Source organism: Anopheles funestus, chromosome 2RL (assembly GCF_943734845.2).
Source record: "Anopheles funestus chromosome 2RL, idAnoFuneDA-416_04, whole genome shotgun sequence".
Lineage (NCBI taxonomy): Eukaryota > Metazoa > Arthropoda > Insecta > Diptera > Culicidae > Anopheles > Anopheles funestus.
Window position 1 is genome coordinate 34323525 of NC_064598.1, and position 24534 is coordinate 34348058.

Below are 24534 nucleotides of genomic sequence, written 5' to 3' on the forward strand. Positions count from 1 at the left end.
TGCCTACAAGAAGCCCAAGCGGCTCAGGAGTTGCTCGCAGTTTTAATTACTGTTCACTATCACATGTTAATTTTTTTTCCTCAAAGGTATATTCGGCGATACATGAACTAGCCCAGAATGCTTTTGGTGATAGTTTAAAAATACTTCATACATCGGATCAACAATTGATGCTTCTTTTCAGCGAATGCATGCGTCGGTCATCGTGGGAAGGGCCCATGAACATGGTGCAATAAGTCCTTCGTTTTGATGCCTACAAGAAGCCCAAGCGACTCAGCAGTTGCTCGCAGTTTAATTACTGTTCACTAGCTCATGTAAATTTTTTTCCCATAAAGGTACATTCGGCAATACATGAACTAGCCCAGAATGCTTTTGGTGATAGTTTAAAAATACTTCATACATCGGATCAACAATTGATGCTTCTTTTCAGCGAATGCATGCGTCGGTCATCGTGGGAAGGGTTCTGAACATGGTGCAATAAGTCCTTCGTTTTGATGCCTACAAGAAGCCCAAGCGGCTCAGGAGTTGCTCGCAGTTTTTATTACTACTCACTATCTCATGTTAACTTTTTTTTAGTGATTTGCGGCTCGGTGGTACATGTGGAATCGGTGACTTTCACGGAAGGACCTGGTATTAAATCCCAATCGTCAAGGAAAGCCATAAATGCCTCCTGAAGTAGCAGAAAAGAAGAAGAAGAGCCACAAAAAAGAAGAAAAATTGTTTTGATTGGGAATATCATTTGGATTAAGAATGGCAATAATTTAAGAATTTTCAATTAATCAATGATATTCTCTATTCGCCACTCAAATAATACCACACGAATCAAGATTGAACACTCAAAATGTCTGCTTTAATTGCAAGGGCAAAACTAGGTTTGCCGGGTAAGCTAGTATATAATAAAATTTACCAACTAACTGTACAACAGAACTAAAAAGATCGTTTGAACATGAATGTTACGGAGTAGTGATGGGCGCTCCGGAAGGCACCCACGGCTCCGGGCCCGGCTCCGGCCAAACGGTCCCGGAGCCAGTTCCGAAGCAGAGTTGCTCTCTAGTGGTGGATACTCCGAAGTGGATTCATGAAACTCCGTAGTAATTACTCGGGATTAATCTAGATTAAACTCCCGAGTAACTCCGGAGTATTTACTCCGGGTTTATCCGGAGTAACTGTGGAGAAATTACTCCACCGGGGAACAATTACTCGGATTACTCCGACTCCGGGAAAATTGGGGATTTATCCATCACTAGTTCGAACTTTCGCAGTTCGGAGCCGGCTTCGAAACCGTTGATTAAGAAACCGGCGTCGGTTCTGGAGATGGTTCCGTAATCGGTTCCAGAGTCGGTTCTAGAGTCGGTTCCAGCTTCGGAGCCGGCTCCGGAGCCGTTTTTTCCATCACTATTAAAGAGCTTTTTTTATTTACCAAAAAATAAGATCATTTCCAAAAAGAAAACAGAATCAAATTAAAATTCATATCCCTTTTATGGAATAAAACGATCAAAATGCAACAATATTCCACCGGTAGGACCCCAATACTAATGAGAACTTCTATTCTTTGCCATCAAGAAACACATTGACCATCATCGTCGGTCCTTAACCCAAGCACCGCAAGCACTCGCGTCAGGCAGTACTTTATCAAATTATCTCACAGCATAATAGACTCGGAACCGCAAAACATCGACCAACACATATCGTTTCAAGATTCGGGCAGATTGGCAAAAAGCGATCGAACTGTACTGGCTAATGTATAATTCAGGCCCGGAATAGATGAAACTTTCTTTCTTGAGTGATCTTTGTATCGGTTTTCGCCACAGCTGCAAAAGCGAACACGACCGTGTTCGATACATAGATGTATCACCTCCCCCATATCATTCTGCTTCTAGGAACCGACTGGCATACATTATTCATGCCGGTTTTCTCCTGGCAAAGTGAATGTTTGTTACTTTTTTTCTTTACGTTTTTCGCCTACTTGACATACTATTTTTGCCAGTTCGAACTAGATGTGTTTCTGATAGATAATGTTCGACAGGCAGCATGCTTTTTGCCGGCTCCAGTTACTTCACATTGCAGCGAACAAACAATCAAACATTCGCCTTTCCCACCCGCCCAACCTTAAACCCGTCGTTACAATGGTTCATTGGGTACACAATAAATCATGGTCCTGTTCCATTAATCTTGCCGAAGATAATTGGCTTCCTTTGCCGGCTTGTTTTAACGAACGACACGGTGCTTGTACACCAATGTAACCGCTTCGCAAAGTGTCATACGAAGTAAACCGAAGGGACGAAGGCATCATACCTCCTTCATTCTGACAACCGATTCAAAAGACCGACTCAAATGTCGCAAGTTTACGGTCCTTCCGAAAGCTTTGCCAAGCAACTGGTGCTTACGGAGCGACGGTCATGCTCAACGTTTAACGGCAGGTCAATCCATCCCTCTGACCATTAGAACCTTGACGATATTTTATGGAGTTCACTCACAAATCAAAAGCGAATCGTAACCCCAACACACAAAAGCTCATGCGGCAAAACAACGAGAACGAACGAAAGACAGAACATAGTTCACTTCAATTAACATCGCCCACCACCCCTTCCAAATGGCACAAGCCACGTGCAGTCGTGGTGAATTTAGCTCGAATTCTCCAAACTCCAAAATGGTTCCCAAAACGCCCTAAAACGCCCCAGTAATGTCTGGCGTCTGGTGTTTCATTGGATGCCGCACGGATGAATAATGATGACAACGGCAGTGACGACGCAATCAATCATCCGCAAAAGCACCGTATCCACAATTTCGGTGCCTCCGTTTCGGATACCGGGTGTACCTCTTCCACGCCATTTCCCAGCCAAATTGAATTACCGCGAGCCAGAGAGAACGGAGCTTCAAATGTTCACGCCACAATCTGACGCCTGCAAAAACCAATGAAGCCATTCATCCCGATGGGACACAGCTCTTTCACTTGATTGTGAACCGACAACAACCGCGTGAATGAAACGATCCTTTAAACTTTCGCAAACATTCGCGATAGGGAACATTTTGCCATGAGTACGTTCCGCTCTCCAGCTTAACAAACTGATGCACGCCAAACCCAACGAACAGTAAAATCACAAACCGCAAGCTTTTTCCTGGAATGCCACCACACTCCCAAGACACCTTCATGTGCGGTACATCAAATTATTAATTATAAATATTCGTCAGCACGTGCTGTACATCGGATCAACTTTGCTACGAACGCTACACAAGCAGCAGGCAGACTATCAAACTGGGAAGCGGCAGTAGCTGTGTACAACGGGGACACACTTCCCAGTACAACACGCCGAAGCTGGAAAATGTTCGGAAAATTCGCGTACCAAAGCATCAAGGTTCCCGGGTTCCCGGGTTAGAGCCCAGCCACCAAAAGCCAAGGTGTAGTGTTTCAAGAATCGGCCAAGGTTACGTTACAGCGTCCGAAACATATGAGCCTACGGTTCAAGATTGCTGCTGATTTTGTAACGCCTGCCGGGTTCCTCGAACATGTCGAAAAGAACTGATGCATGAAAACGTAATTTTAGCGTCGGAACGTGTAACTTTCCGAACGGAAAAGCGACTTCGCCTTTACTTATTTGCTTTACCCTTGCTACGGAAACTCTTTGAAAAATTGATTGTTCCAGAAGAATGATCGGGAGTGGAGGGACGGGGGCATACGTGGAGAGGGACAACGACAAGAAGTTCTGCTTCTGCAGCGTCTAAATGGCAAAGAGACATACGCATGGTTGAGTTCTGCTGAAATATGGTCTGTGTCAGCAGGAAAAATGAACTGATGAAGAATGAAAAGTGATGGGAATATGTGGCACCGTAGGGCTTCACGAAAAACAGCCAATTTTCAAGAACCGTTTCCACAGTGCCAAGCAAAAACCCACATTCAGATTTACTGCCTCGCACGGATACAAGCATCAGTTGGTGTTCTCTGTTGTGGAATGGGGGCAGGCGAGAAGCCCAAGAAAGTGTCCCACGGGCGGAAATTAAAGCCTGTTTTGTAGCAGGAAGTGTGTTGCTGTTAGATAAATAGGATCACGGTTTTGTACAGAAATTTCAACAAAAAAACAGGACCACCGGAAATACAGTTCTATTTCTATAGCTAACATTTCATGGATGTCACCAAAGAACACAACACACGAGTAAAATGTGTACGTCGCGCGTTACGGTCGCATGAAGCAAACACGTACCTCAAGACACTAAGAATAGGAAATTTCTATCAATAACCCACAGCCCTTACTTACCGGATGTGCTGAGACCCGGGCTGGCCGTGAACTTGGCAACGTCCACAATCTTAACCGCGAACTGCTGATTCGACTCCCGATGGATACATCGACGTACGATGGAGAATGGGCCTCTGAAATTATACCAAAGAGATAAAATAACAAAGTTCTTTTAGTAAATTGTGTACTTTATTGTGCTGACGTAAATGTGAAATGTAACGTGCTAATGCATTGGAAATTTAGCTCGAAAGCGTCGCAAACCGTCATTGCATTTAAACGCGCTACGCACCACATCCATTCATTGAATGTTAATTTATGCACATAATAAAGCTAATGACATCAAATCAAATCAAGTATGACAATTACTCCACGGTGATGCATAGCGGGTTGCATGCTTGCTGCAACGGTCGTGAGGTAAAACGCGTTACCATTGCTACCGAGCACCTAACGCACACAGAGCTACACGATCGATGCATAACCACGAGGAATCAGATTAATTAGCTCATCATGCCACATGGATCTGAGGGGACACGGAAGCAAGTGCATGAGATTTTCTTTTTTTTTGTTAAAGCGATATATAACAACTTCTGAGACTTCGTACATAAGCAGATTAATATATAAATGTGCAACATATTGAAATACACTATTTTTCGATGCAGATAATGAGGTCTATGATACCCTTTCCACTAGTTTTTTCTGTATTCGTTTTTACGTTTGGCGATTTTTCCGCTGCAAGCTCTTTCATACAAAAAGGCTAGAAAAGTTAGACCGTGTTTACCGTGACCGAAAATTTACCAATTCGAATAGTTTTCTTCGGCAAACTGTGTCATTTGCCGCTGAGTTGCAGTGTAGGACCAGGAAATAAGTTATTTATGATAGTTTATTATGATAAGTGTTTATCAAATTACTGGAAAATGGCTTCAAGATGGTATTCTTCCACTGATGTATGCTCAGTAAAATAGTTTCCCTGGATTTATCAATAAATTAAATGGGAAATTGAAGTAAAATTTCGCTTCAAACGCGATGTTAAAAGTAAATTTTTCTATTTTCCTTTAATTTTTTTTTGGGAGATGTTTATTATCTGAGTTTAACTCAGAGCTCAACTGAGTAACTTATTTGACAACAATTCATGAACCGTTACCAATGACGAAAAGTTGTATCCATTTTAAATCACCTGTGAAATATATTGACAAACAGCTGGAACTGGATGTGATATTGAATGGTTCAGTAAAATTATTATTATATTCAATATTCCAATATTGTAAAGCGCGAAACACTTAATGTAACGTTTTTTAGTCAATTCCTGTTCATTATTTCCTGAATTGATTCAATTCCAACAGCACTTTGTGATAAGGGAAAATTAGGATATAATGACTCTCCCTTGACACCCCTTTGACAAATTACACCTTTGACGTCAAACTCGCCGAATGGGTCAAATAACGATTGCTAATTTCCCTTTGATTTTCTCAGTAGACTAAAGTGGACTTAAGGGTAATTTAACCAGAATGATCTCACTGTAATATGTAGGTTTCAAATTTCATTATTCTCCTGAAAAAGTTTCGTTCCGCTGTAAAATGTTAAAAATAGCATTTGTTCAGTATTTCTTATAAGTTGGAAATGTTGATAATCTTTTGAAAAAAACATATTTCAAAACCAATTTTTAGATAAATAAAAATAAAGAAAATAATTGTGTATTTTTCACGAAATTTCACAGATCCGATGATTTATAGGATTTTAGGATTTAGTTTGGACTGGCTTTACGTCTTTTCTTAAGCAGCTTAAAAGTTTCGAGCAGATCCTTTAGCATGACACAACCTACAATATCAATTCATCGCTGCAATTCGCTCGATTATTTGACAGATCCTGTCTAAAGATTTAATCTTTTCAAACTTAAATATCATAGGCCAATAAAACAGTTTTTCGAACAAATTTCAAAGAAAACATTCTCACATAACGACGACTCCTCAACTAGGTTATAAAAGTGTTGTAAAAAAGTCTAGTAAACGAAACATAAACTGGCAGTACCTTAGCAGTCGTTACTCCAAGAAGAGAGAAAGAATGATTCTAAGGAAAAGAGTTCTTATTTCATCTGTTCCAAAAATCCACTTTCAGCAACCTTACAACCAACTTTCTTGTTAATATTAACTAATTCATTTTCGATTTTGCACAGTCTACATCGCGCTCCCAATTCATGCACCATATTGGCTCTAGTAATTGAATGTACGCAGCATCCCCTACCCATTACGCAGGAGGGTGGGGGGGCGGTCTTTTCACAGAATTAAAGCGCACCGTAAGGAAAAGTCACGGCACCTTTTGCAAGGCGCCACTTGGCTGCCTTACGAATAATGTATGGATTAGCACCTAATTTTCTGTTCAATACTTTCATCTGCGCAGCGAAAATGTGCGAAAGTAAATTGTATTTGCTGTGCTGTGCGTTAGTGCGCCACAGTCGCAATCGTGTTTCCGCGTGGCGAAGCGGAAAATTGGATGCTGCTGAAACACTGTCAATGCGGTGCATGCTAACGCTAGTACAATTCGATTGAAGCACAAATGTAACCGTCTTCCACTTATTATAACACGCCCCAAACCGCGCCAGCACAAACACCAGACCCAGAATGGGGAAAGAAAACGCATTATGCTAAGGGGAGGAAATTTGCAATTCTCCTCCGCTCGGTTTTAAGAATGTGCTGTGCGCTTTATTATTCATACAGCTTTTGTTCATGCATTTGAAAGTAATTGGTGATAATGGTTGTAAGATATAATATGAGAGAAATGAACCGAAACAATGGCTCAATACTACAAAATGATGTTTAATGTAGCAAAATAACAAGAAAATTGTTTTTTCCCCCTTTTCTTGAAAACGAAAAACATTTACATCAAACAAACATTAACACAATTCTGATTTAAAGATCAAAGAGCGTACCGTGAAGGTAACATATCAAGAAGCAAGCCTTACCGAGAAACACTTACACGGCTTAAGTACAATAAAAAGTGAAAGTGATCGTACTAATGAGGCTTCCCATTTACGGCCTAGCCAATTAGTTCTGCTGCAATCATTTTACCACACCCGGGGCACACGCACCGCATGAAAATGCTGTTTATTTTTTCACCTTAGCTACGCATATCTACCGGATATACCGGATATATGGTTGCGAAAGTCTGCCCCAAAAACACAAACATAATGAACATCCCTTTTACTAATTCAGTTAGCAAAATTAACCACCGCGCTTGGAACATCCCACCCAAGATGGAGTGGGACGAAGCCTTCAGAATTGCTCTGGCATTAAGAAAAATACACATTGAAACACAGAAAACCCTCGCAGAAAATTACCTTTCATACAGAGCGTGGTAACAAGACACGCCGTCTAATTATCGTCCGTTACTTAATGCTGGTCGGAACACCACAAAAATGTGCATTATAATTTGCATAATGGAATAATGTGTCGCACAACGTGTGTTTAGCATCAACTTGTGCGGTGTATGAACGTTTCCTTTTGCTCTTAAGATTCATTCCTTACACTACCGCCAGTTCTACGTTGGAGTTTGCCAAACATTCATGATATAAACGACTTTTCTTTTGAAACTCTAGTACTATAGCAAACTATTTATCTCACTGTAATGTGATTTCGTTACACAGAAAAAGCTTTTTCGTACCCGAACCCAAACCATGGTCAGCGAACGAATAATTGACTTCCTGGCCTGGTAAAAATTACCACCGGCGTGCACATAATAAACATAGAAACAACATACCGAGCGTCATCACATTTCGGACCATTCATGCTCATGATTCAATAATGAACGAACGAGCATCCCATCCCTCTAACCGTAGTAAAACCGCCATAAAGAAGGCGAATTTACCTTTACCCGTGTCCGTTTCCACATGCAAAGCGAATGTCCGCCGTAACGAATGTCCTTCTTTGCTCATGCCTTACGGCGGTTCAAGGGATTCGTGGAAGCGGATACGGTCATAATTAACAATCCGTAAATATACATCCCGATTCCCTTGGAACCGGTCAAGAGATTGTATGCACAATAAACAGCCGAACCGTACGGTAGGTGAGCAAATGGACGAATTTGTACACCATGTCACAGCGGAAACTTCTGACTCCTCCGGGTGGATTATTAATAATCGCTAATGGGGTTCACTCACTACCATGCCTCTACATGCCTGACTGTGGTGGAAATCAACACGTCCAGAGCAGTGTAAATACACTGAGGCTACTCAACATGACGAGATGTACACCTTGTTTGGTAATCGAGGGTAAAAACGTTTCATTAATTAGTCCGTTACAAGTTGTACAATTCTAGCGAACACGGATGCATGTAAATCGTGCTGGAAGCTAGGACGGAAATCAGACATCATGAGAGAAAGCAGATTACTGTAAACAACTGGACAAAAGACAATCAGACCTACCATTGCAAACAGTTTCAGTTTCAAAGAACAAATGCAAAGTACTTTATGGCACAGCATTTGGTCATACAATTGTGTCATATCAATACGGATATAAACGATCGTTCATGCAATGGAAGATATACCGGGTTCAAACTAGTGATGGGCGAGTCGGAGCTAGTAATGGGTCATACAATTCATTTTTTTTTTTCAAGGTGACTCGACCCGGAGTCGGGTGCAGCAGAATCGGAATCGACTCCGACCCGTGGGTGCAGCGAGTTCGGATCGGACTCGGGTCAAAGTAGGTTCAGTAGGTTCAGTAGGTGCAACGATTCCGGTAGGTGTACGCTACCATAAGCGGCTCCGACCCGTGGGTACAGCGAGTACGAGTCGGACTAGATCGGACTAGGAGTAGGTTCAGTAGTAATGATAGGAGTTTCAAGAGTGCACCCACGCCTCTGGGATCAGCCGGCACCGGTTCCGAAATCAATTCCAGTTCCGGAGCTGGTTCCGGACTCGATTCCAGCTGCGGATCAGTTTTTCCCATCACTAGTCCGTAGGTTCAATAGGTGTAACGATTCCGGTAGATGCAAGCTACTATAAGCGACTCCGACTCGTGGGTGAAAGCGAGTTCGTGTCGGACTCGGGTCGAAGTAGGTTCAGTCGGTCCAGAAGGTGCAACGATTCCGGAGAGTGCAAGCTACGAGCGAATTCGGATTGAACTCGGGTCGAAGTAGGTTCAATAGGTGTAACGATTTCGGTGGGTGCAAGCAACTAACCGAGTTCGGGTCGGAACTAGTGAACCTACTTATATTTACAGGTCGGCCCAATCCCGCGGCACTCACAGGTCGGAGTCGAATCCGATTTTCCTGGACCCGAATCCGGATGAAGCCATGAAATGAATCGTATGACCCATCGCTAGTTCAAACCATCATCGGTCCATCAATGGGGATATTTCAATTTATGTGAAAAGATAACAATCCTAACATGACTCGAATCGAACAGCCATCGACGACATACTTTGTTGAATCGACAAACCTTTTCCCAATACCAAAAATGCCCTTTTTGTCAGTTTCGATCCGTTCTTCAAACAATTGGACGAAAACTGTCGCATTTTGGGTAAATCCCAATACGGATCAAAAACAAATACCGTAAACCAGCTTCCTCACAATTATGGCCCATAATTGACATTTACCCAGCAAGCATTGTGATTGTGATGTAACCAACCGGGCAAAACCCATTGTTTGGCCGAAGCGCAACAACTACCGACCGACAAAACATGGCAGAGAGTAAATAAAAACCGAAAAGTCAGTTTCAACCATCATAATGCGTCGGTAAATTTAATTATCGCAACCAGCTGTATGAACTTCAAACAACGGGTTGTAACGGGTGACTACACTAAAACTTCATTACGGCTAGTATTTGACAAGCTGTACGCAACAAAATAAAACAAATTGCAGAAAAACAAAAAATACATTCATGAAACCCAAATCCCAACTGGGATGTTTGTGCCCACAGCCGGGGCTCGATGTAATTTTGAATCGTTTCGAAACTAGCGGAAAAACTATTTTCTCCACCACCAATTTCCACTTTCCGGCTTTTGGCCCCTTGTTGAACCATTTCCGGCTTACCACGTGCATGAACCGTTTGTGCTGTGTACCGTCATGTTCGGCGTACCATACTTTTGGCACTTTGCGGTAAACCATCTGTACCTTTTGCTAAAGCTGTACCAAACCGACAACCATACCCTCTCCCCGACACACAGGTAAAACCTGGCTTGCCTAATTAGTTTTGTGACAGGTTATGAATATCAAATGCTTACAGCAGTGTATAAATCACCAATGAATAATTAAAAACTTCAGTCTAAGCTCTTCGAATATTTATCTTCCATTAAAACGACAGATTTTCCATTTTCCGAAATCGACCCCCGGTCCGTCCGGTTAAGTCCCTTGAAGATTGACACAAGCATTCGCAAAAACGCAAGGTACAGGGCAAAAAGATGGCCCATCATCGACAAGAGTTGTTCGGTTTGCCGAGTAATGAAGATAGATGATACAATAACATCTCGATCGTTCGGACCAAGTGAAACAGCCCGACCCGGGTATCTCGGGGCAGTACGTGTGCGTACAAAGGCACTGTGCAGTGAGGCTTATAAAATAGTTTAAGATGCTAGCTCAATCATTCCCTACCGTACAGTGTAGCGAGGTGGCTTTTTAAACAGGTTGTCCGTTTAATCAATCATTTAGCATTTGTGATCAAGCAAACACGCTCACCGGAGCAGCAGCACAGTGGTGCTGGCAAAGCGTTCGTAATTTTGTATTAATCACCGCCAGCAACACCATCTGTGGATAGTGGCATAATGCTACGAAGGTGAGCTACGGTGAGACGTTTAAAAATAGCACACTATGGAGTAAAAGTGCGCAGTACATTATGAATTTATTGTTCAGACAGCAAAGCTCGATTAAATGGCTGCTATTTATTAAGGATTTGAAGAAAAAAAACAAACTTCTTAATCGATCCTGCTCTTATTTTTATAACTGTACTAGAGTAACTTTTGCAGGGTTTTTCGATGAAAGGATAGCGCAAGCGACTAATGCCAGATGACCAGGCAATGTCATCTTCTTCTTTTGCGACACTAAAACTTCAAGAGGCCGTGAATTTATTTACCCATGCGGTATTGTCAGTTCCGCGTGTGAGGATACGATCCGGATGAGTTTTTGAATCCCAGTCCTGTGGTATAGAGACCAGTGCCGCTACCATATCTAGAAGTGTTAGGTAAATCTGATTCAGATTCATGAATCTGAACAAATCTTTGAGCTGAATGAATGATTCGGTACCTCTATTCTGAAGATTCATCGTTCCCCGGGGCAACGACAGTTGAGGATTCCCTCAGAATTCAAAACCTCAGGGACTCACGAGTGATTTTGTGGGATTTGGGTTTTGAGGAAAACCTGGCCGATCAACAAAAATCTCAAAAACATTTTGAGATTTTTTTTGAGGAATCGTTTTGACTGTTCCGATGCCTCAGCTGTTCAGAATATAAACAAAACAAATTTTTGTTTGCGAATATTTTCAATGAAAGTATACTTTTTGTGTTTCATTGTTAGTGCAAATACCTACTGAAGAAGTAATATCCACATTTATTATAATTTACCACCATTTTTTTGTTTGTTTTTTTTGCGAAGGTAAGTTGTTCATTTGTTGCATGAATTGCAACAATTTGCACTATTTTTGTATAGGTTTTAATTTAAAAGCTAACCTTTTTGTGCGAAATACTACCCTTGAATTTCGTTCATTTGATTGATAAAATGTTTGAATACATTCTTTTCCTTAAAACTACATTTTATTGACCAAATTTTCCATTTAATTGATCAAAAAACACTTTAAAACAAAGATTACAATTACATGAAATACGAAGCATTTGTTACACACTATTTGTTGTCGCTGACGAAAAGATAGACAGCATGACCGCCATGAGTGATTGTTTGTGCGACCAAATTTGAGGAAAACCTCAAACGGCCACGGCAACATTGGTTTTGAGACGCTTTTTGAGAAATTTGAGTGATTGAGGAAGTTTGAGGAAAAGTCTCAACTGTCGTGGCCCCTCGGCTTTAGAATTTCGGGACAGCGCGATGATTTATGTAGTTGTTGGTCAGCGCATCTGAAATTCACTTAAGTTGATTTCACTTAAGTTTGATGGCAGCGAATCATTAATGATTCATGAATCTTTAAGGATTCATTTGAATTTATTAAAATTGATTAATATTTTGGGAGTGGCGGCTCATGATTTGAATGACTCTTCACTGAAGATTCATATGAATGACTCTTTTCAAAAGATTCAATTAACACAACAGTAATATCTACCATTGGACCGCTCCTGGCCGTCATACAGGCTTTGGGTAAACATTATTTATGGGCGATAGAATTTCCATGCCATCTAAAGCCGTTTGGATGTCATTTGCAGTGATTATTGTAATACTCACTTTCGTTATTTTATCATCATATAAAAAACCCTGCATTTAAAACAATATACATATTCTCAAGCAAAGCAGCTTTGATAGGATATTTATGATACTTATTTACATTTTCCATTTCATATCCATATCACATTCAATTACGCTTACCAAGAAAAGATCTATTCGACAAAGAGATGTTACCACCTTAACGCACATGAAAAAAAGGAAGAAAAAAAACTCTGCAAAGGATTAAGCGTCCTCTCTACGGAAACCAGAGCCTTTTAGAGCAAACGTATTGAATTGCTACCCTTTAAAAATGGCACCCCATGTATGAAAAATTTACAATCCAATCCGAAAGCATAATCCAACACTCCCTTCCATTCCCTGTCGCCATCGATTTCCGTTCGTTGTGAGGTGATAGCATTTCTACACCTTTCCTTTTTGTTTTATTCCCAAAATCCCATTGACGAAAACGGCCCAATAAACAAACAACGGTAAAATGAAAACTTTCCACACAGCAGCGGATGGAAAAAGGGCGTAATGTGGTACTACACAAAAGAAAAACACCTTCCAGGGTACACCGAAATGGGTTGTGAAAGGTAACCATCCTTATACTTGGCCTCTAACAAAAAAGTCGTTCGTTTAGTGGTGTCCCAAAATCGTACAACGAATCATCGGCTTTCAGCCCTGTACGACGGGGTACACCAGTGTGTGCCACAGTCGAGTGGCAGTAGGAGTAGGAGCAGAAATAGAACACATGAAAGCACGCAAATCAATGTAATCTCTTTAGTCTTCTCCCAAAACGAGTTGAACCGTTCGAACGAGTTCGACCCTATTCGTCGCCAGAGAAATGACAGAAATTGGTCCCGGGTTATCACTTCTGCAGGTCGTTCAGGCACGGCAACTACACACTTTAACCGAGCCGACAGCCATGTAGAACCGATGCAGACAACTTGTACATTGGGAAGATTTTATCCTCTGTTTGATCGCATGCTAGTTCTTTGCTAAATTTATTGCTATTTGCTGGTAACATTTACACACCGGAAACCTTACCTTTACCGAGATCGAGATGAAGTAAAGTCTGTCCCTGTCGAGGAGTTCTTTTCACATTTTGCCGTAACAATTTGTAGCCGGGAACAAGAAACTAAGCCAGAAATCCTATCAATGTGAGCACACAGCACAGCCACTTTATCTGGTGTGTAACTGGAGGAAACATTTCTAGCTCTTTGCTTGTTTTGTAGTTGGCGTCCGCAGATAATTTCGCAACAACAAACGAAAAAGGTGCAAAAAAAAACGCATCACATAAACATATAAACACATCAAAGCAAATCTCACCTTGCGGACAGACGAACGACGTACCCTTGTTTATGCTCTGCTTAATGTTTTTGTCAAAGTGACATTAATTTGATAGAGCAGCAAAGCGGTTTCGCGCAGCAAAAGCGGCTGGCCCCCGGGGGCCATCACCGGAGCATCATTACGCAAGCAAAACCGGAGCCCTTTTCATGGGTGTAGACCAACGATAAGAACATTGCAACTTCCTCTCCCGTGCGCCTTTGGGCGCAAATAAAGCTAATAGCAATACCTGGCTACAGTAGATGCGACCTGGTGGATAAATCCTGGTGGATCTACTAAATAAGCAACAACTAGAAGCGAAGGATGGACACACACACACACATACACACGAGATGACAGAAAATGACTTTTGTGCGCCTGACGATGAGAGCAGAACAGGCGATGGTAAGAGCGGATAAGAGCGTATGTGCGACAAGAGCGTTTACAAAATGTCCATTTTTCATAAACCTGAGCTCTGCCCGTCAACGGATGCTTAGCACTAGACGACAGTTCTACCTTCCAACAAAATCCTAACCCTCCCACCCATCGCAACCCGCACGTTCTCTACCAGCTTTGTCCGTTCCCATAGTATCGCTTTTTGCATGCAAAAAAAGCCAGCCAGGCGACCGACCCATCATGGAATAGAGCCCTAGACGTGGTTCTTGGAAGAGGTTTTTGCGCATTTTTTGCTGCTACGGCTTTTGCTTCCAGCTGCACTTCCGTTGGGGTAAAGAGCATCACCCCAACACACTGGAACCGGTTTGGTTACGATGGCATCATTTGATCATCATGTTTGCATTCGTTTAATAAAACCGTTGTTCATTGTGGAAAAACCCTCTCATGTTCCATGCTCTCGCACAACCGTTGTAGGTACTTATGTAGTATTAAGGATACGTTTGCCAGTATTTTCCCCCATTTGCTTATGGGGATCGTTTTGCCATATTCTTCCATTATTTCAAAACTTTCACCGTAACGCTCTCCAGCTTACTTTCATTGTCGTATGCATTTTCCATAAAAGATCAACATTAAACCTGGTGCAAAACCCCGGTATGCGGAAACATTATGCACGTACACCAGATCGTTTAACACATGGCAACGAGTACCTCTCTATTTTTGGAGCTTCCAGGGTAGTGTGGTCGGGAGCAGTAGAAACTTCAGTTACATTCTATTATCAACTAAGTAACTTTTGACGCACATTTGTAACCACAAAAAGGGTCCAATACACTGGGTTCACGTGTAAGTGCTGTTTGCTTGTTACACGTTATATACACGTTTGCCTCTAAACAACACCCAACTGGAAGGTTAATCTAGCTAAATGAGATCAAATGTTGTCGTTGGTAGGGAAACGGCAACAAACACTTTATCAAAGATGTCAGGTAAAGGGAGATGGTTGATTAAAGTAATAGATTGGTAGAATTTCTGGTTAAAAATTACAACAAATTTGATGCATAACTACATAATCCGTATTAACACTAGAACTACCAAGCGTTTTAAGCGTTATTCGTTTGTGGATAATTTTAAACAATTTCGAAAAATTTAAGTATATTTTATTGTTTATTGGAGATCATACTATAGAAAATATTTGTAAAATTCATGTTACAATTTCCTTAAAATTGTTTAATCCCAAAAAATAATATGACGAAAATGAAGCGTTTCACTCAAAATGACTGGTTCGGTAGTTCTAGTGTTAATCTAGGACCACTACTCTTCGTGTTATTTATTAACGATGTGTCTTATGTGTTACGTGACGTAAAATTTTTAATGTATGCCGACGGCATAAAATTGTATGCATCCGTAAGCAGCTCAACGAACCTACGAGCGGCATTGCGGTTGAAAAATGTGTTATTGTCTCGTTTACTCGTGCACGTACAACGATTTTGACAAACTATACTATTGAAGGACAGTTACTACAACGTAAATGAGAAATTCGCGACATAGGAGTTACACTTGACGATAAATTATGTTTTACACAATACTACGACGTACACGTTACGCTTTTCGGCGTCTGCCATGGAATGATCGCAACTCACTTCCACCATATCGGTCACGATGTCTTCTTCTAGGCTTAGAGACTCTTGCGAACAGGCGGAGAAACACCCAAGCAATCTTCATCTTCATGGAGTGCGTTGTGGAAATATTGATGCACCAGCAATACTCCAGAAGATAAGCATCAATGTACATAGACAAACGACGTGCCATAGATGCTTTCTGCGACCAAAATTTAGAAATACCAGATATAGATCACATGAACCGATAACAGCTATGTTAAGAGTGTTAAACGAGAGATTTACATTACGTTTTGTAGAATAAGCCCGCATCTCTGTTCAGTGTTTCTCAATGTTTTAAGCTTAGTTTAGAGTTACTCGGTTTTGTTTAGATTTAAGAAACGAATGAAGCCAATGTTCGGGCGACTCGTGTAAATAATAAATAACAAATTACAAATTACAATTAAAAGGCTTATTAAGGTTTAAAGGCTTATTACGAGTGGCCAGTGGTATATGTGATAAATGGAGCCGTTTCCACACGAAAGGATCGGGCATCAAATCTCATCCAGAGCGTCTACTCGTAGCAAGGACTGAAATGGTAAAAATAAATGTTGAAACCCCTGGAAGCCTGACCGTTCTTAAGAAAAAAAGAAAGCTTTATTAAATACACTTTATTGTGTAATTTTTATTTCCTACAAAAGCATGAATAAAACACGACAAAATAATCTCCAACCTAAACGGAACGGGAAAATGTTCCTATCCTTTTGGGGGAGAAATATGAAGTACCACGATTCGTTCAACAAAACTCAAACCCATTTTGTACGGTTACTGTGCATTGAATTAAAACGACACGGTAAACAAATGGCAGCCGGCAACAACGGCCGCACCTTGATCGAAAATAAAACAAATATTTATTATTCATTCCTGCTTTCGCCCGCCATCGATACGCCGCCATCTGTTCGTAATTGGTGTCTGGCTAATAAAAACAACAACAGCAATTCCAAGCTGCTTTCAACTGACAAATCATCTCGATAACGCCTCGCTCGAAGTGTTCTACCTTCCTCCTACCCATCTTCTGTCGTCTTGGTTTTTTCTTTTGTAACCGGTGATGCGTGAGAAACAAATTTAACTGTCTAACCTATCCCAATTAACCTCCACGTTCGTATTTATTTAATAGCCCGCCACCCAGACTCCCACCGTTTGAATTTCCTGCGAGCAGCAGGAAGCAAACGTAACATATTAAGTTATCTCGGAAAAGTCACCTCCAGCAGCTGAACAAATGGGTACTACCCCATCACACATACTCCCACAGCAACACGGGAAGAAGCTGGGGAAGCATCTGTGCGCGTCTTGTTGTTTTTTTTTTGTCTATTCACCACAGTTTACCCGCTAACGAGCACCAAAGCGGAGTTCCCTCACTCCAACGAACGACCCTTCCCAAACACGTGCCCCTTTACCCATCGCTGGAACAAATTTATTATTTCTTCCATCTAGTGCAGCCGCGTTTTGCACGTACAACCCGTGCATTGTCAGCGATATCTTACCGAACACACCGGACCGAATGTGCGGGATAAGAATGCTTAAGCATGGTGTGTGTGTGTGCGACTATACACGGGAAGATCATGGCAGAAAAGTGAATAAAAAAAAACGGGAGTAGCTAGGTGATACCCTACCGTCAGCTACAAAATAGTCAGAGCATAACGACCCACACCGTGTCGCCCCCACTCAAATGACTTCATCAACTTTATATTCAGCAGTGACAAGTAAAGTGCTGAAGCAAATGTTTTTTTTTTGTTGCTCTCCTCATTTACCCCCTTAATCTACCTATTTAACACGTGGCTGCTTGAGAAGCCATTCGATTTTGTCAGCTTTCATTATAACCTCATCGGTGTTAAGTCAGACATGTACGTAATGTATCCAACAGGATTACATCCTAATCGATATTTCATCGTTGGATGATGGAATACGTGCATGATTTAATGATGAGTAAGAAATAATAATGATAGTGCACGGTTTGGATACTTTTGCTAGCAAAAAGTAAAACAAAACAGTTTAATTCTTAAAGGGAATAATTAAAACAATGAAACAAATAATTCAGGCAAGAAGCACAAATTTCGTAATGTTTGGAAATTTTACAAAACAGAAATTTAATGTCCGGAAAAAAAATCTTTTTTTATTTAATGATATTTTAATTAACACTAGAACTACCAAGTGTTTTAAGCGTTTTTCCTTATGGTTGATTTTTAAACAATTTCAAAGAGTTGGAGTATATTTTATTGTTTATTGGAGATCGTACTATCGAAGGTATATGTAAAACTGATGTTTCAACTACCTTAGAATTGTTTAATAAAAAAAAAATAATGTGATGAAAATGAAGCGCTTCAATCAAAATGACTGGTTCGGTAGTTTTAGTGTTAAAACAAACTTATATTTTTAATTATGGTAAAATCACCGATATGGTTAAACCTCCAGCAAAGTCTAGAAAACTTTATATGATTTTTTGCCTATTTGATTAAATCAACCTATGCAAGCCAGACCATCACTGCTGATAATTAAACATTTATGTAATGAATAGACTAAACGAGAAACCATGTCTTTTTAATGACTTTCGGCAAGCACGCGTCAGGCACATCAAAAGTATTCGACCATCTACCTCCACACACACAAACACATCCTACCATCACTTTTCTTCATGGTTTCTAATTCATTATCTTTGTTTTATTTCGCGTTTTATTTAAACCAATTCCGACTCATCGTGAATATGCTGTTAATGTGCAAAACTTTCGCATGAAAGAAAGAGAAATTGTATCTCATTAATTTGACTTAAATCAGAGAGCAGCATCATTAAATGGCTGAAGTGAGCGACAGCGAAAGTTGGCATTGTGATAATGGGTCCTCCCACCCTCTAGTTCTGGCTATGTTTAAGAATGGTCTAAAAAATCATGAGACCGTTACAATGATACGTTCAACAGAGTGAAATCGCTCCGCCGGACGCATCATGTCGAACCTTTACTTATTTATAGATTTCAATTTCAGCAAACCGTAACAGAGTTTTTCCATGTCAAATAGAATTAATACAAAATTTAAAAAATATTATTCAATAAGTTGAGGTTTTTATTATTACAAAATAAAATTGATATGACTTCCAAATAAAATTATCAAAAAAAAACCCACATGTGACATAGATTTTGCTATGCAAAACACCATTTCCCCTTCTTGAATGATATTCAATTTCCAGACAAAAGATAACCGCAAGATTGATTTTTCTCATCAACAACTTCAATTCATAACATATAAATGATGCTTTTCCACACACACAACCACCAGCTTCCGACCCCAACAGTAGTCACATGTAATCTCTAACAATCACACCCTGAAGGAATAGAAACTGATCCATTTTTTACTCTATCCCCTTGTCAAAAGTTGCTGAAAAGCAACACCAATACAATAGAAAAATCACCCGCCAAAAATGTGTGTCCACTACAAAAGGCACCAACATAAAGCATGCAGGCTAATGGCTTCACATTTTTTCACGAAACAGCTTCCGAGTCCGTCGCTTAGCCGATTTAAGAACACTTTGTATGGGGAAAAGTTTTTGAACCAAAAAAATAAATAAAACAGGTCCTCCCTCTCGCACCATTTATGGCTTCCGCTAGATTTGACGAACTGTTCCAAACAACCATCACGGACCCGTGTTCCAAGTCATTGTTCGCGTTTCATATTTCCCACGACATTAAAGGTCAAATAGTATCCGCAGTCGTGCTAACCGTACTTCTTGTTAGTAACACCAACCAATAATGCGTGAGCTACTGGAGCGTATAGCAACAAAAAAAGCATAACTGGAAAAACATAACAACCAGGCAGACATTATCGTTCCCGACCAGAACAGTGTGGGTGGGATGCGAATGAAAAAAAAACACGCACAACTTTCCCTCATAAGACATCTAACGAGACGGCTCCACTTTGTGGCCACCGGTGGTTTAAGCCTTCCTCAAAGATTCACTAAACAGATGAAAGGATAGGTGCTAAAAATGTTGAAATATTGTTATTGTTCTTCTGCTAACTTTATTCTCGCCTACCTTCAACACGTGAACGTGTCTTTAGGCGACACATGCACACAGTTTGTGTGCCTTTCTGCAAGAACGATGAACGGACCAGTAACGAACTTACTCTTCGCCATCACCATTAAGACAGAACGGGTGCCACACTTCATTGGGGTTTTGTACCAGCAGCATACAGTATAATACCTTTCCAATGTTTGCGTGCGTGAACTTTACCTCTAATAGGTTCCGAAGGTTCTTGTTCGAAGGGGATGCTTAACAAGCTAAGTACTTTCGGTATTTGTAGCAATTTTACACACTCGTATACTGAAGCACTGGAACAAGTGTTACGCGAAATCGCTTTAAAAGCAATTTTGTGTAGCTATATTACTTATATAACTATTTGAAACATTAATCAACCACATATAAAAACGATTTTTCAATAAACGAGGAATAAATTTAGAAAAAATCGATTTTATGTAACAAGTAACACGGCGCATCAAAAATACCATCTTCACAATTTAACCCTTATTTATCTTCCTAACTTCAAATAAAAAGATTCACAATTTATTCCCATTTCCTCCCCCTGTGTACGGCCCCAAAAAACACACCTTCCCACGTTCCATCATGATGCTACATTTATTAAGTGTCAACCGCAACACCCAGGCCCCAGGATTGTCTGTTCTGGCCAAAAACCATCAGAGTTTTATCCTTCATCAGAAAACTTTTGACGTAACGAACAAACTCGATTTGTTACCGCGTGTGAGCATTCTCATTCATTAATGCTGCCAAGCCTCTTTACTATCCGTAGTCATCGTACCGCCACACAACTCTCCTTTGACAAATTCCAGCTACACTCAATTTGATTTTGCCTTCCCAATATGACCTCCCGAGCCGTTTGCCGTCCACATCATCAGCTAGCAACATGACGGGTTGTGACTGGCCATCATCAAACCCATCTCAACAAAACGTTCATTTCCGAGCGGGGGGCAATGTGGGCTTGTTTGAAGATGTTATCTCCACTTTACCTCCCGTTCAAAATGTGGACGACACTCATTGAAGTAGAACTCCAGACCAATTCTTGGTAAGTGTGTGTGTCGGGATGAATCTTAACCGACGAGTTGCCCGTCCAATTCCGATGGCCATGAAGGACCAAAACAATGAAGTAAATTAATTCCACGCTCACATAGGTTCTCCGTACTGTGCGTTGAAACAAGTGGAAATACTTATTAGAACACTTGAGTTCAGCTGCAGCTTTTTGGTGCCACTAACCAGTACGACGCACACAAGAGGGTAATTTAGCAGACTACGAAGTTGGATGGCATCTCGAACGAATTGAAATTCATCGAAATCCGTTTTAAGTTTTACAACATTTAGTAGTATAAATGATTTTCGAAGATTATAGTTCACAAAATAAACAAATATATTTGTACGATACTAGTTAATAGGCCCGGTTACAGGGCTACACAACAGATCTACGTAATGCCGAGGTATGTTCTATGGAGTTTTCGTCACATCTAGTAAAAGTTTTTTTTATTAAGCTGAAAATTTTCTGATGTAGTTACGGCTTACATTGGCGATACTACGGTACTTACAGTGAAATCCAGCCTTACAGACTGAATATGTCAATTTGCTTCGAACATCAGGTGAATTTCATCTGTTACAACCAAATGGAAAAATATCCTGTAAAACAATTTTTCATCAAATCGAATGATTCGTTACCCTTCACCGCGAACTCCTAATATCCGATATGAGAATAATTCGTTCGTTTTCAGGATTTCAAAGTTGGTAAAGGCCAATGTCAGCCCGGCCATCGTGGTTTTGAATTGCTTCTATTCAACCATCTAAAATTTCCAATTTACTATCTCTATTAATTTACTATTGCGCAATGAACTTGGCTCAGTTGGAATTGCGCACAATAATTCCACTACAATCGCCAAAATAGGGAAAATTCAAGTGTGGAAGATTTTGATAGAAGCTAGAAAAAACTACATTTGAGATAGACTGGGCGTCTCTTCAATCCTGATTTCATAATGTGTCATTATAGGATCGACCACGGAAAAGGAATATTTTCGGAGCGCATGATCTGTATTCCGTTTCCTGTAACCTATACAAATAGTAACTTCTTGAATAAAATGTCTAAGGAAATCCAAAATTCCTTACCCCTCACCGACAACGAATGAGATCGGCTTAACGCAGTATATTAATGAATATTTTCACTGTTTTTCAAAATTGGCAATGTTCAATTGCGTACCAGTGGCCCGGTTCCCCGGTCCTGGTAATATTATCACAATCTTCACCTGCTATTGCTTTTATCCTTAACAGGCATCTTCACCTGGTATTGAGGTCACTCTTTTTTTTTAAATTCATTACAACTTGAAGATGTCTTGGCCAGTCATTACTGGCCGTAGCGAGACAGTCAGCCCTGCGTACAGGGGTTTGGCCTGGATGGGATTTGATCGCCCGTTCTGTGGTGTAGATACGCGTGCCACTACCATCCAGCAATTCCCGCTCAGCAATTCAAAAATGTCAAATCTTCATGCAATATTGCTTCAATATTCTGGTGATAAAATGCGGTTCATTTTGCGTTCTTGAATACTTTCACTTGGCCAACACACTCTGGAAACCGTACCACTTGTAACATTTGTTGAGCAAGCCTACTACGGAATATTTAGCATCATCCTACCGTAAAACATCGTTTTGAGCATTTGATCGTATCGATTCACATTTCTATAAGTTGAAGTAGACTTAGAACCTGTGCAACAACCAAAAAACGACACCAATCTAGTGAACATACAGGGTTTGTTGATTGAGCTTTCATATTGGGCAAATTAAAGTTTTACAACACTGGCTTAGAAAAACAACTGTACCAACACTGCAGTAACGCTGCGTTACTGCACGAGTAGAATTTATATAGCGACTAGATTAAACTCGGGGCCCGGTAGATTACAGGGCTACGCACGGAAACTCTAGGATGCATTGAAATACCAGGGTGCATGCCAACTCGGGTACCTTTAGAATGAAGAGCGCCATGCAAAAGGTTTCATTGTGAGGAAGTGCAATAGACATGGAAAGTTGGGACCCAAGCCATGGAATTTAACGATGATAACGATATCCTTTTTTCTATCATGTGGAAAACTGTGGAAATGAAGAAATAAAGCAACCAATCAGGTGTGTGTGGGTGTATGTGTTTTTTTTTTGTTGACGGGGAGGGGAATCTTCGAAAGACACATGGGCTCCCAACTTAACTTCCAAGCCCATGTAGTGTGGGATTCATCAATAGATGCCTACACAGAAATGTAGAGACAGACCGCAGGAACAGGGGACACGGGATTGCAGGATTCTAGGAACACGCGTACCACCAACGAACGAACACTAAACGCACCTGAAAGAAAACTAAACCTGACCACACACAACTTATCTGCTCAACGCACAAACAAATATTGAAACGCACTTAAACGAACTAATAAATAGAATAAATCTGTACCCTACCTAACTAATATCACTGAGATTTACACAAAAAGGAACGCACTTATAAAGGAACTAATGTAATGATCTAAAGGATCTTCGCACTAACACACACACTAAACACAGCGAAAGAAAAACTAACTAACCTGTAACTAATGTTAGAACGCAAACGCAAGACGCCCTCAGCTAATATTACGAAAAAAAAGGAAACAAAACGCACTCTATCGGAACCTAGGTGCCTAGAATGGTGCACCAGGTGCACTAACAACGCACTGTCGCACTTAGCTAAACTTTTTAACCAAACGCACGTTAAACGACGCGAAAGGTAAACTACCAACACACGACTAAGCTTAAGACTAAACGCACTAACACTAAACGTACGCAAATAATAATCAGCTAAGCTGTACAGGAAAATCTTCTATCTTCTAACCTAAAAGTAGCTTAGAGTGCGATTAAAAAAACAATCTTAAAGTTAGCAAACTGCAAAGAAAAAATTTCGAGCAACGGAAACACAACAAATTGTTTGATAGTCGCAATGAAAATTGCAATCAATCAATATAATAAATGTGAAAATAATCCAGAACAGGTCGAAATAGCGTGGCGTATGGTTTGAGAGCGGTTGAAGTGAAGCCATGTTTGTTAAAATCGGGTGTTGGTGTGTGAAAACTAACTATTTGCCGGAAGAAAAACAAAAAAACAATACAACCAAAAACGGATCGTCGTGGTTATACTACCAAAGAAGAACCTCTGCCGTCGCAACTACAAAACGAAGCAGTGTGTGAGTGTCAATCGTATATGTGTGTGGGGGGGGTCACCATCACCATGATCGTCATCATCATCAGTGATGATAACATAATAATAATAATAATAATAATAATAATAATAATAATATTAATATTAATTAAGATGATAAACAAAACAACAAAACTACAAAAACAAAAGCAGCTCGTGTGTCGGGCGGATAGGTGACGGCGGATGGGCGGATACGAAATGGGCGTGAGGAAGCGTGCTAGTGCTATGCGGCAATTGGTGTGCGGAGAAGCGAGATGGAAGGAGCGTAACGCGGAGCGTGACGTTTTTTGACGTTTGAACAAACGTTTAATATAGGAGAAGATTCTAACCTTATTAAAGAAA

General features: G+C 40.6%; 1 protein-coding gene across 4 annotated transcripts in view; it reads right to left on the bottom strand.

The window, feature by feature from the left end:
- The window catches only part of LOC125760998 (peripheral plasma membrane protein CASK), a 229278-nt gene that overhangs the window by 189250 nt on the left and 15494 nt on the right, over positions 1-24534 (bottom strand). For all 4 annotated transcript variants that reach the window (XM_049421716.1, XM_049421713.1, XM_049421714.1 and 1 more), the window contains exon 2: positions 4251-4363. In XM_049421716.1, coding sequence (XP_049277673.1) covers positions 4251-4363 — 113 coding nt within the window. The remainder of the gene's footprint in view (positions 1-4250; positions 4364-24534) is intronic.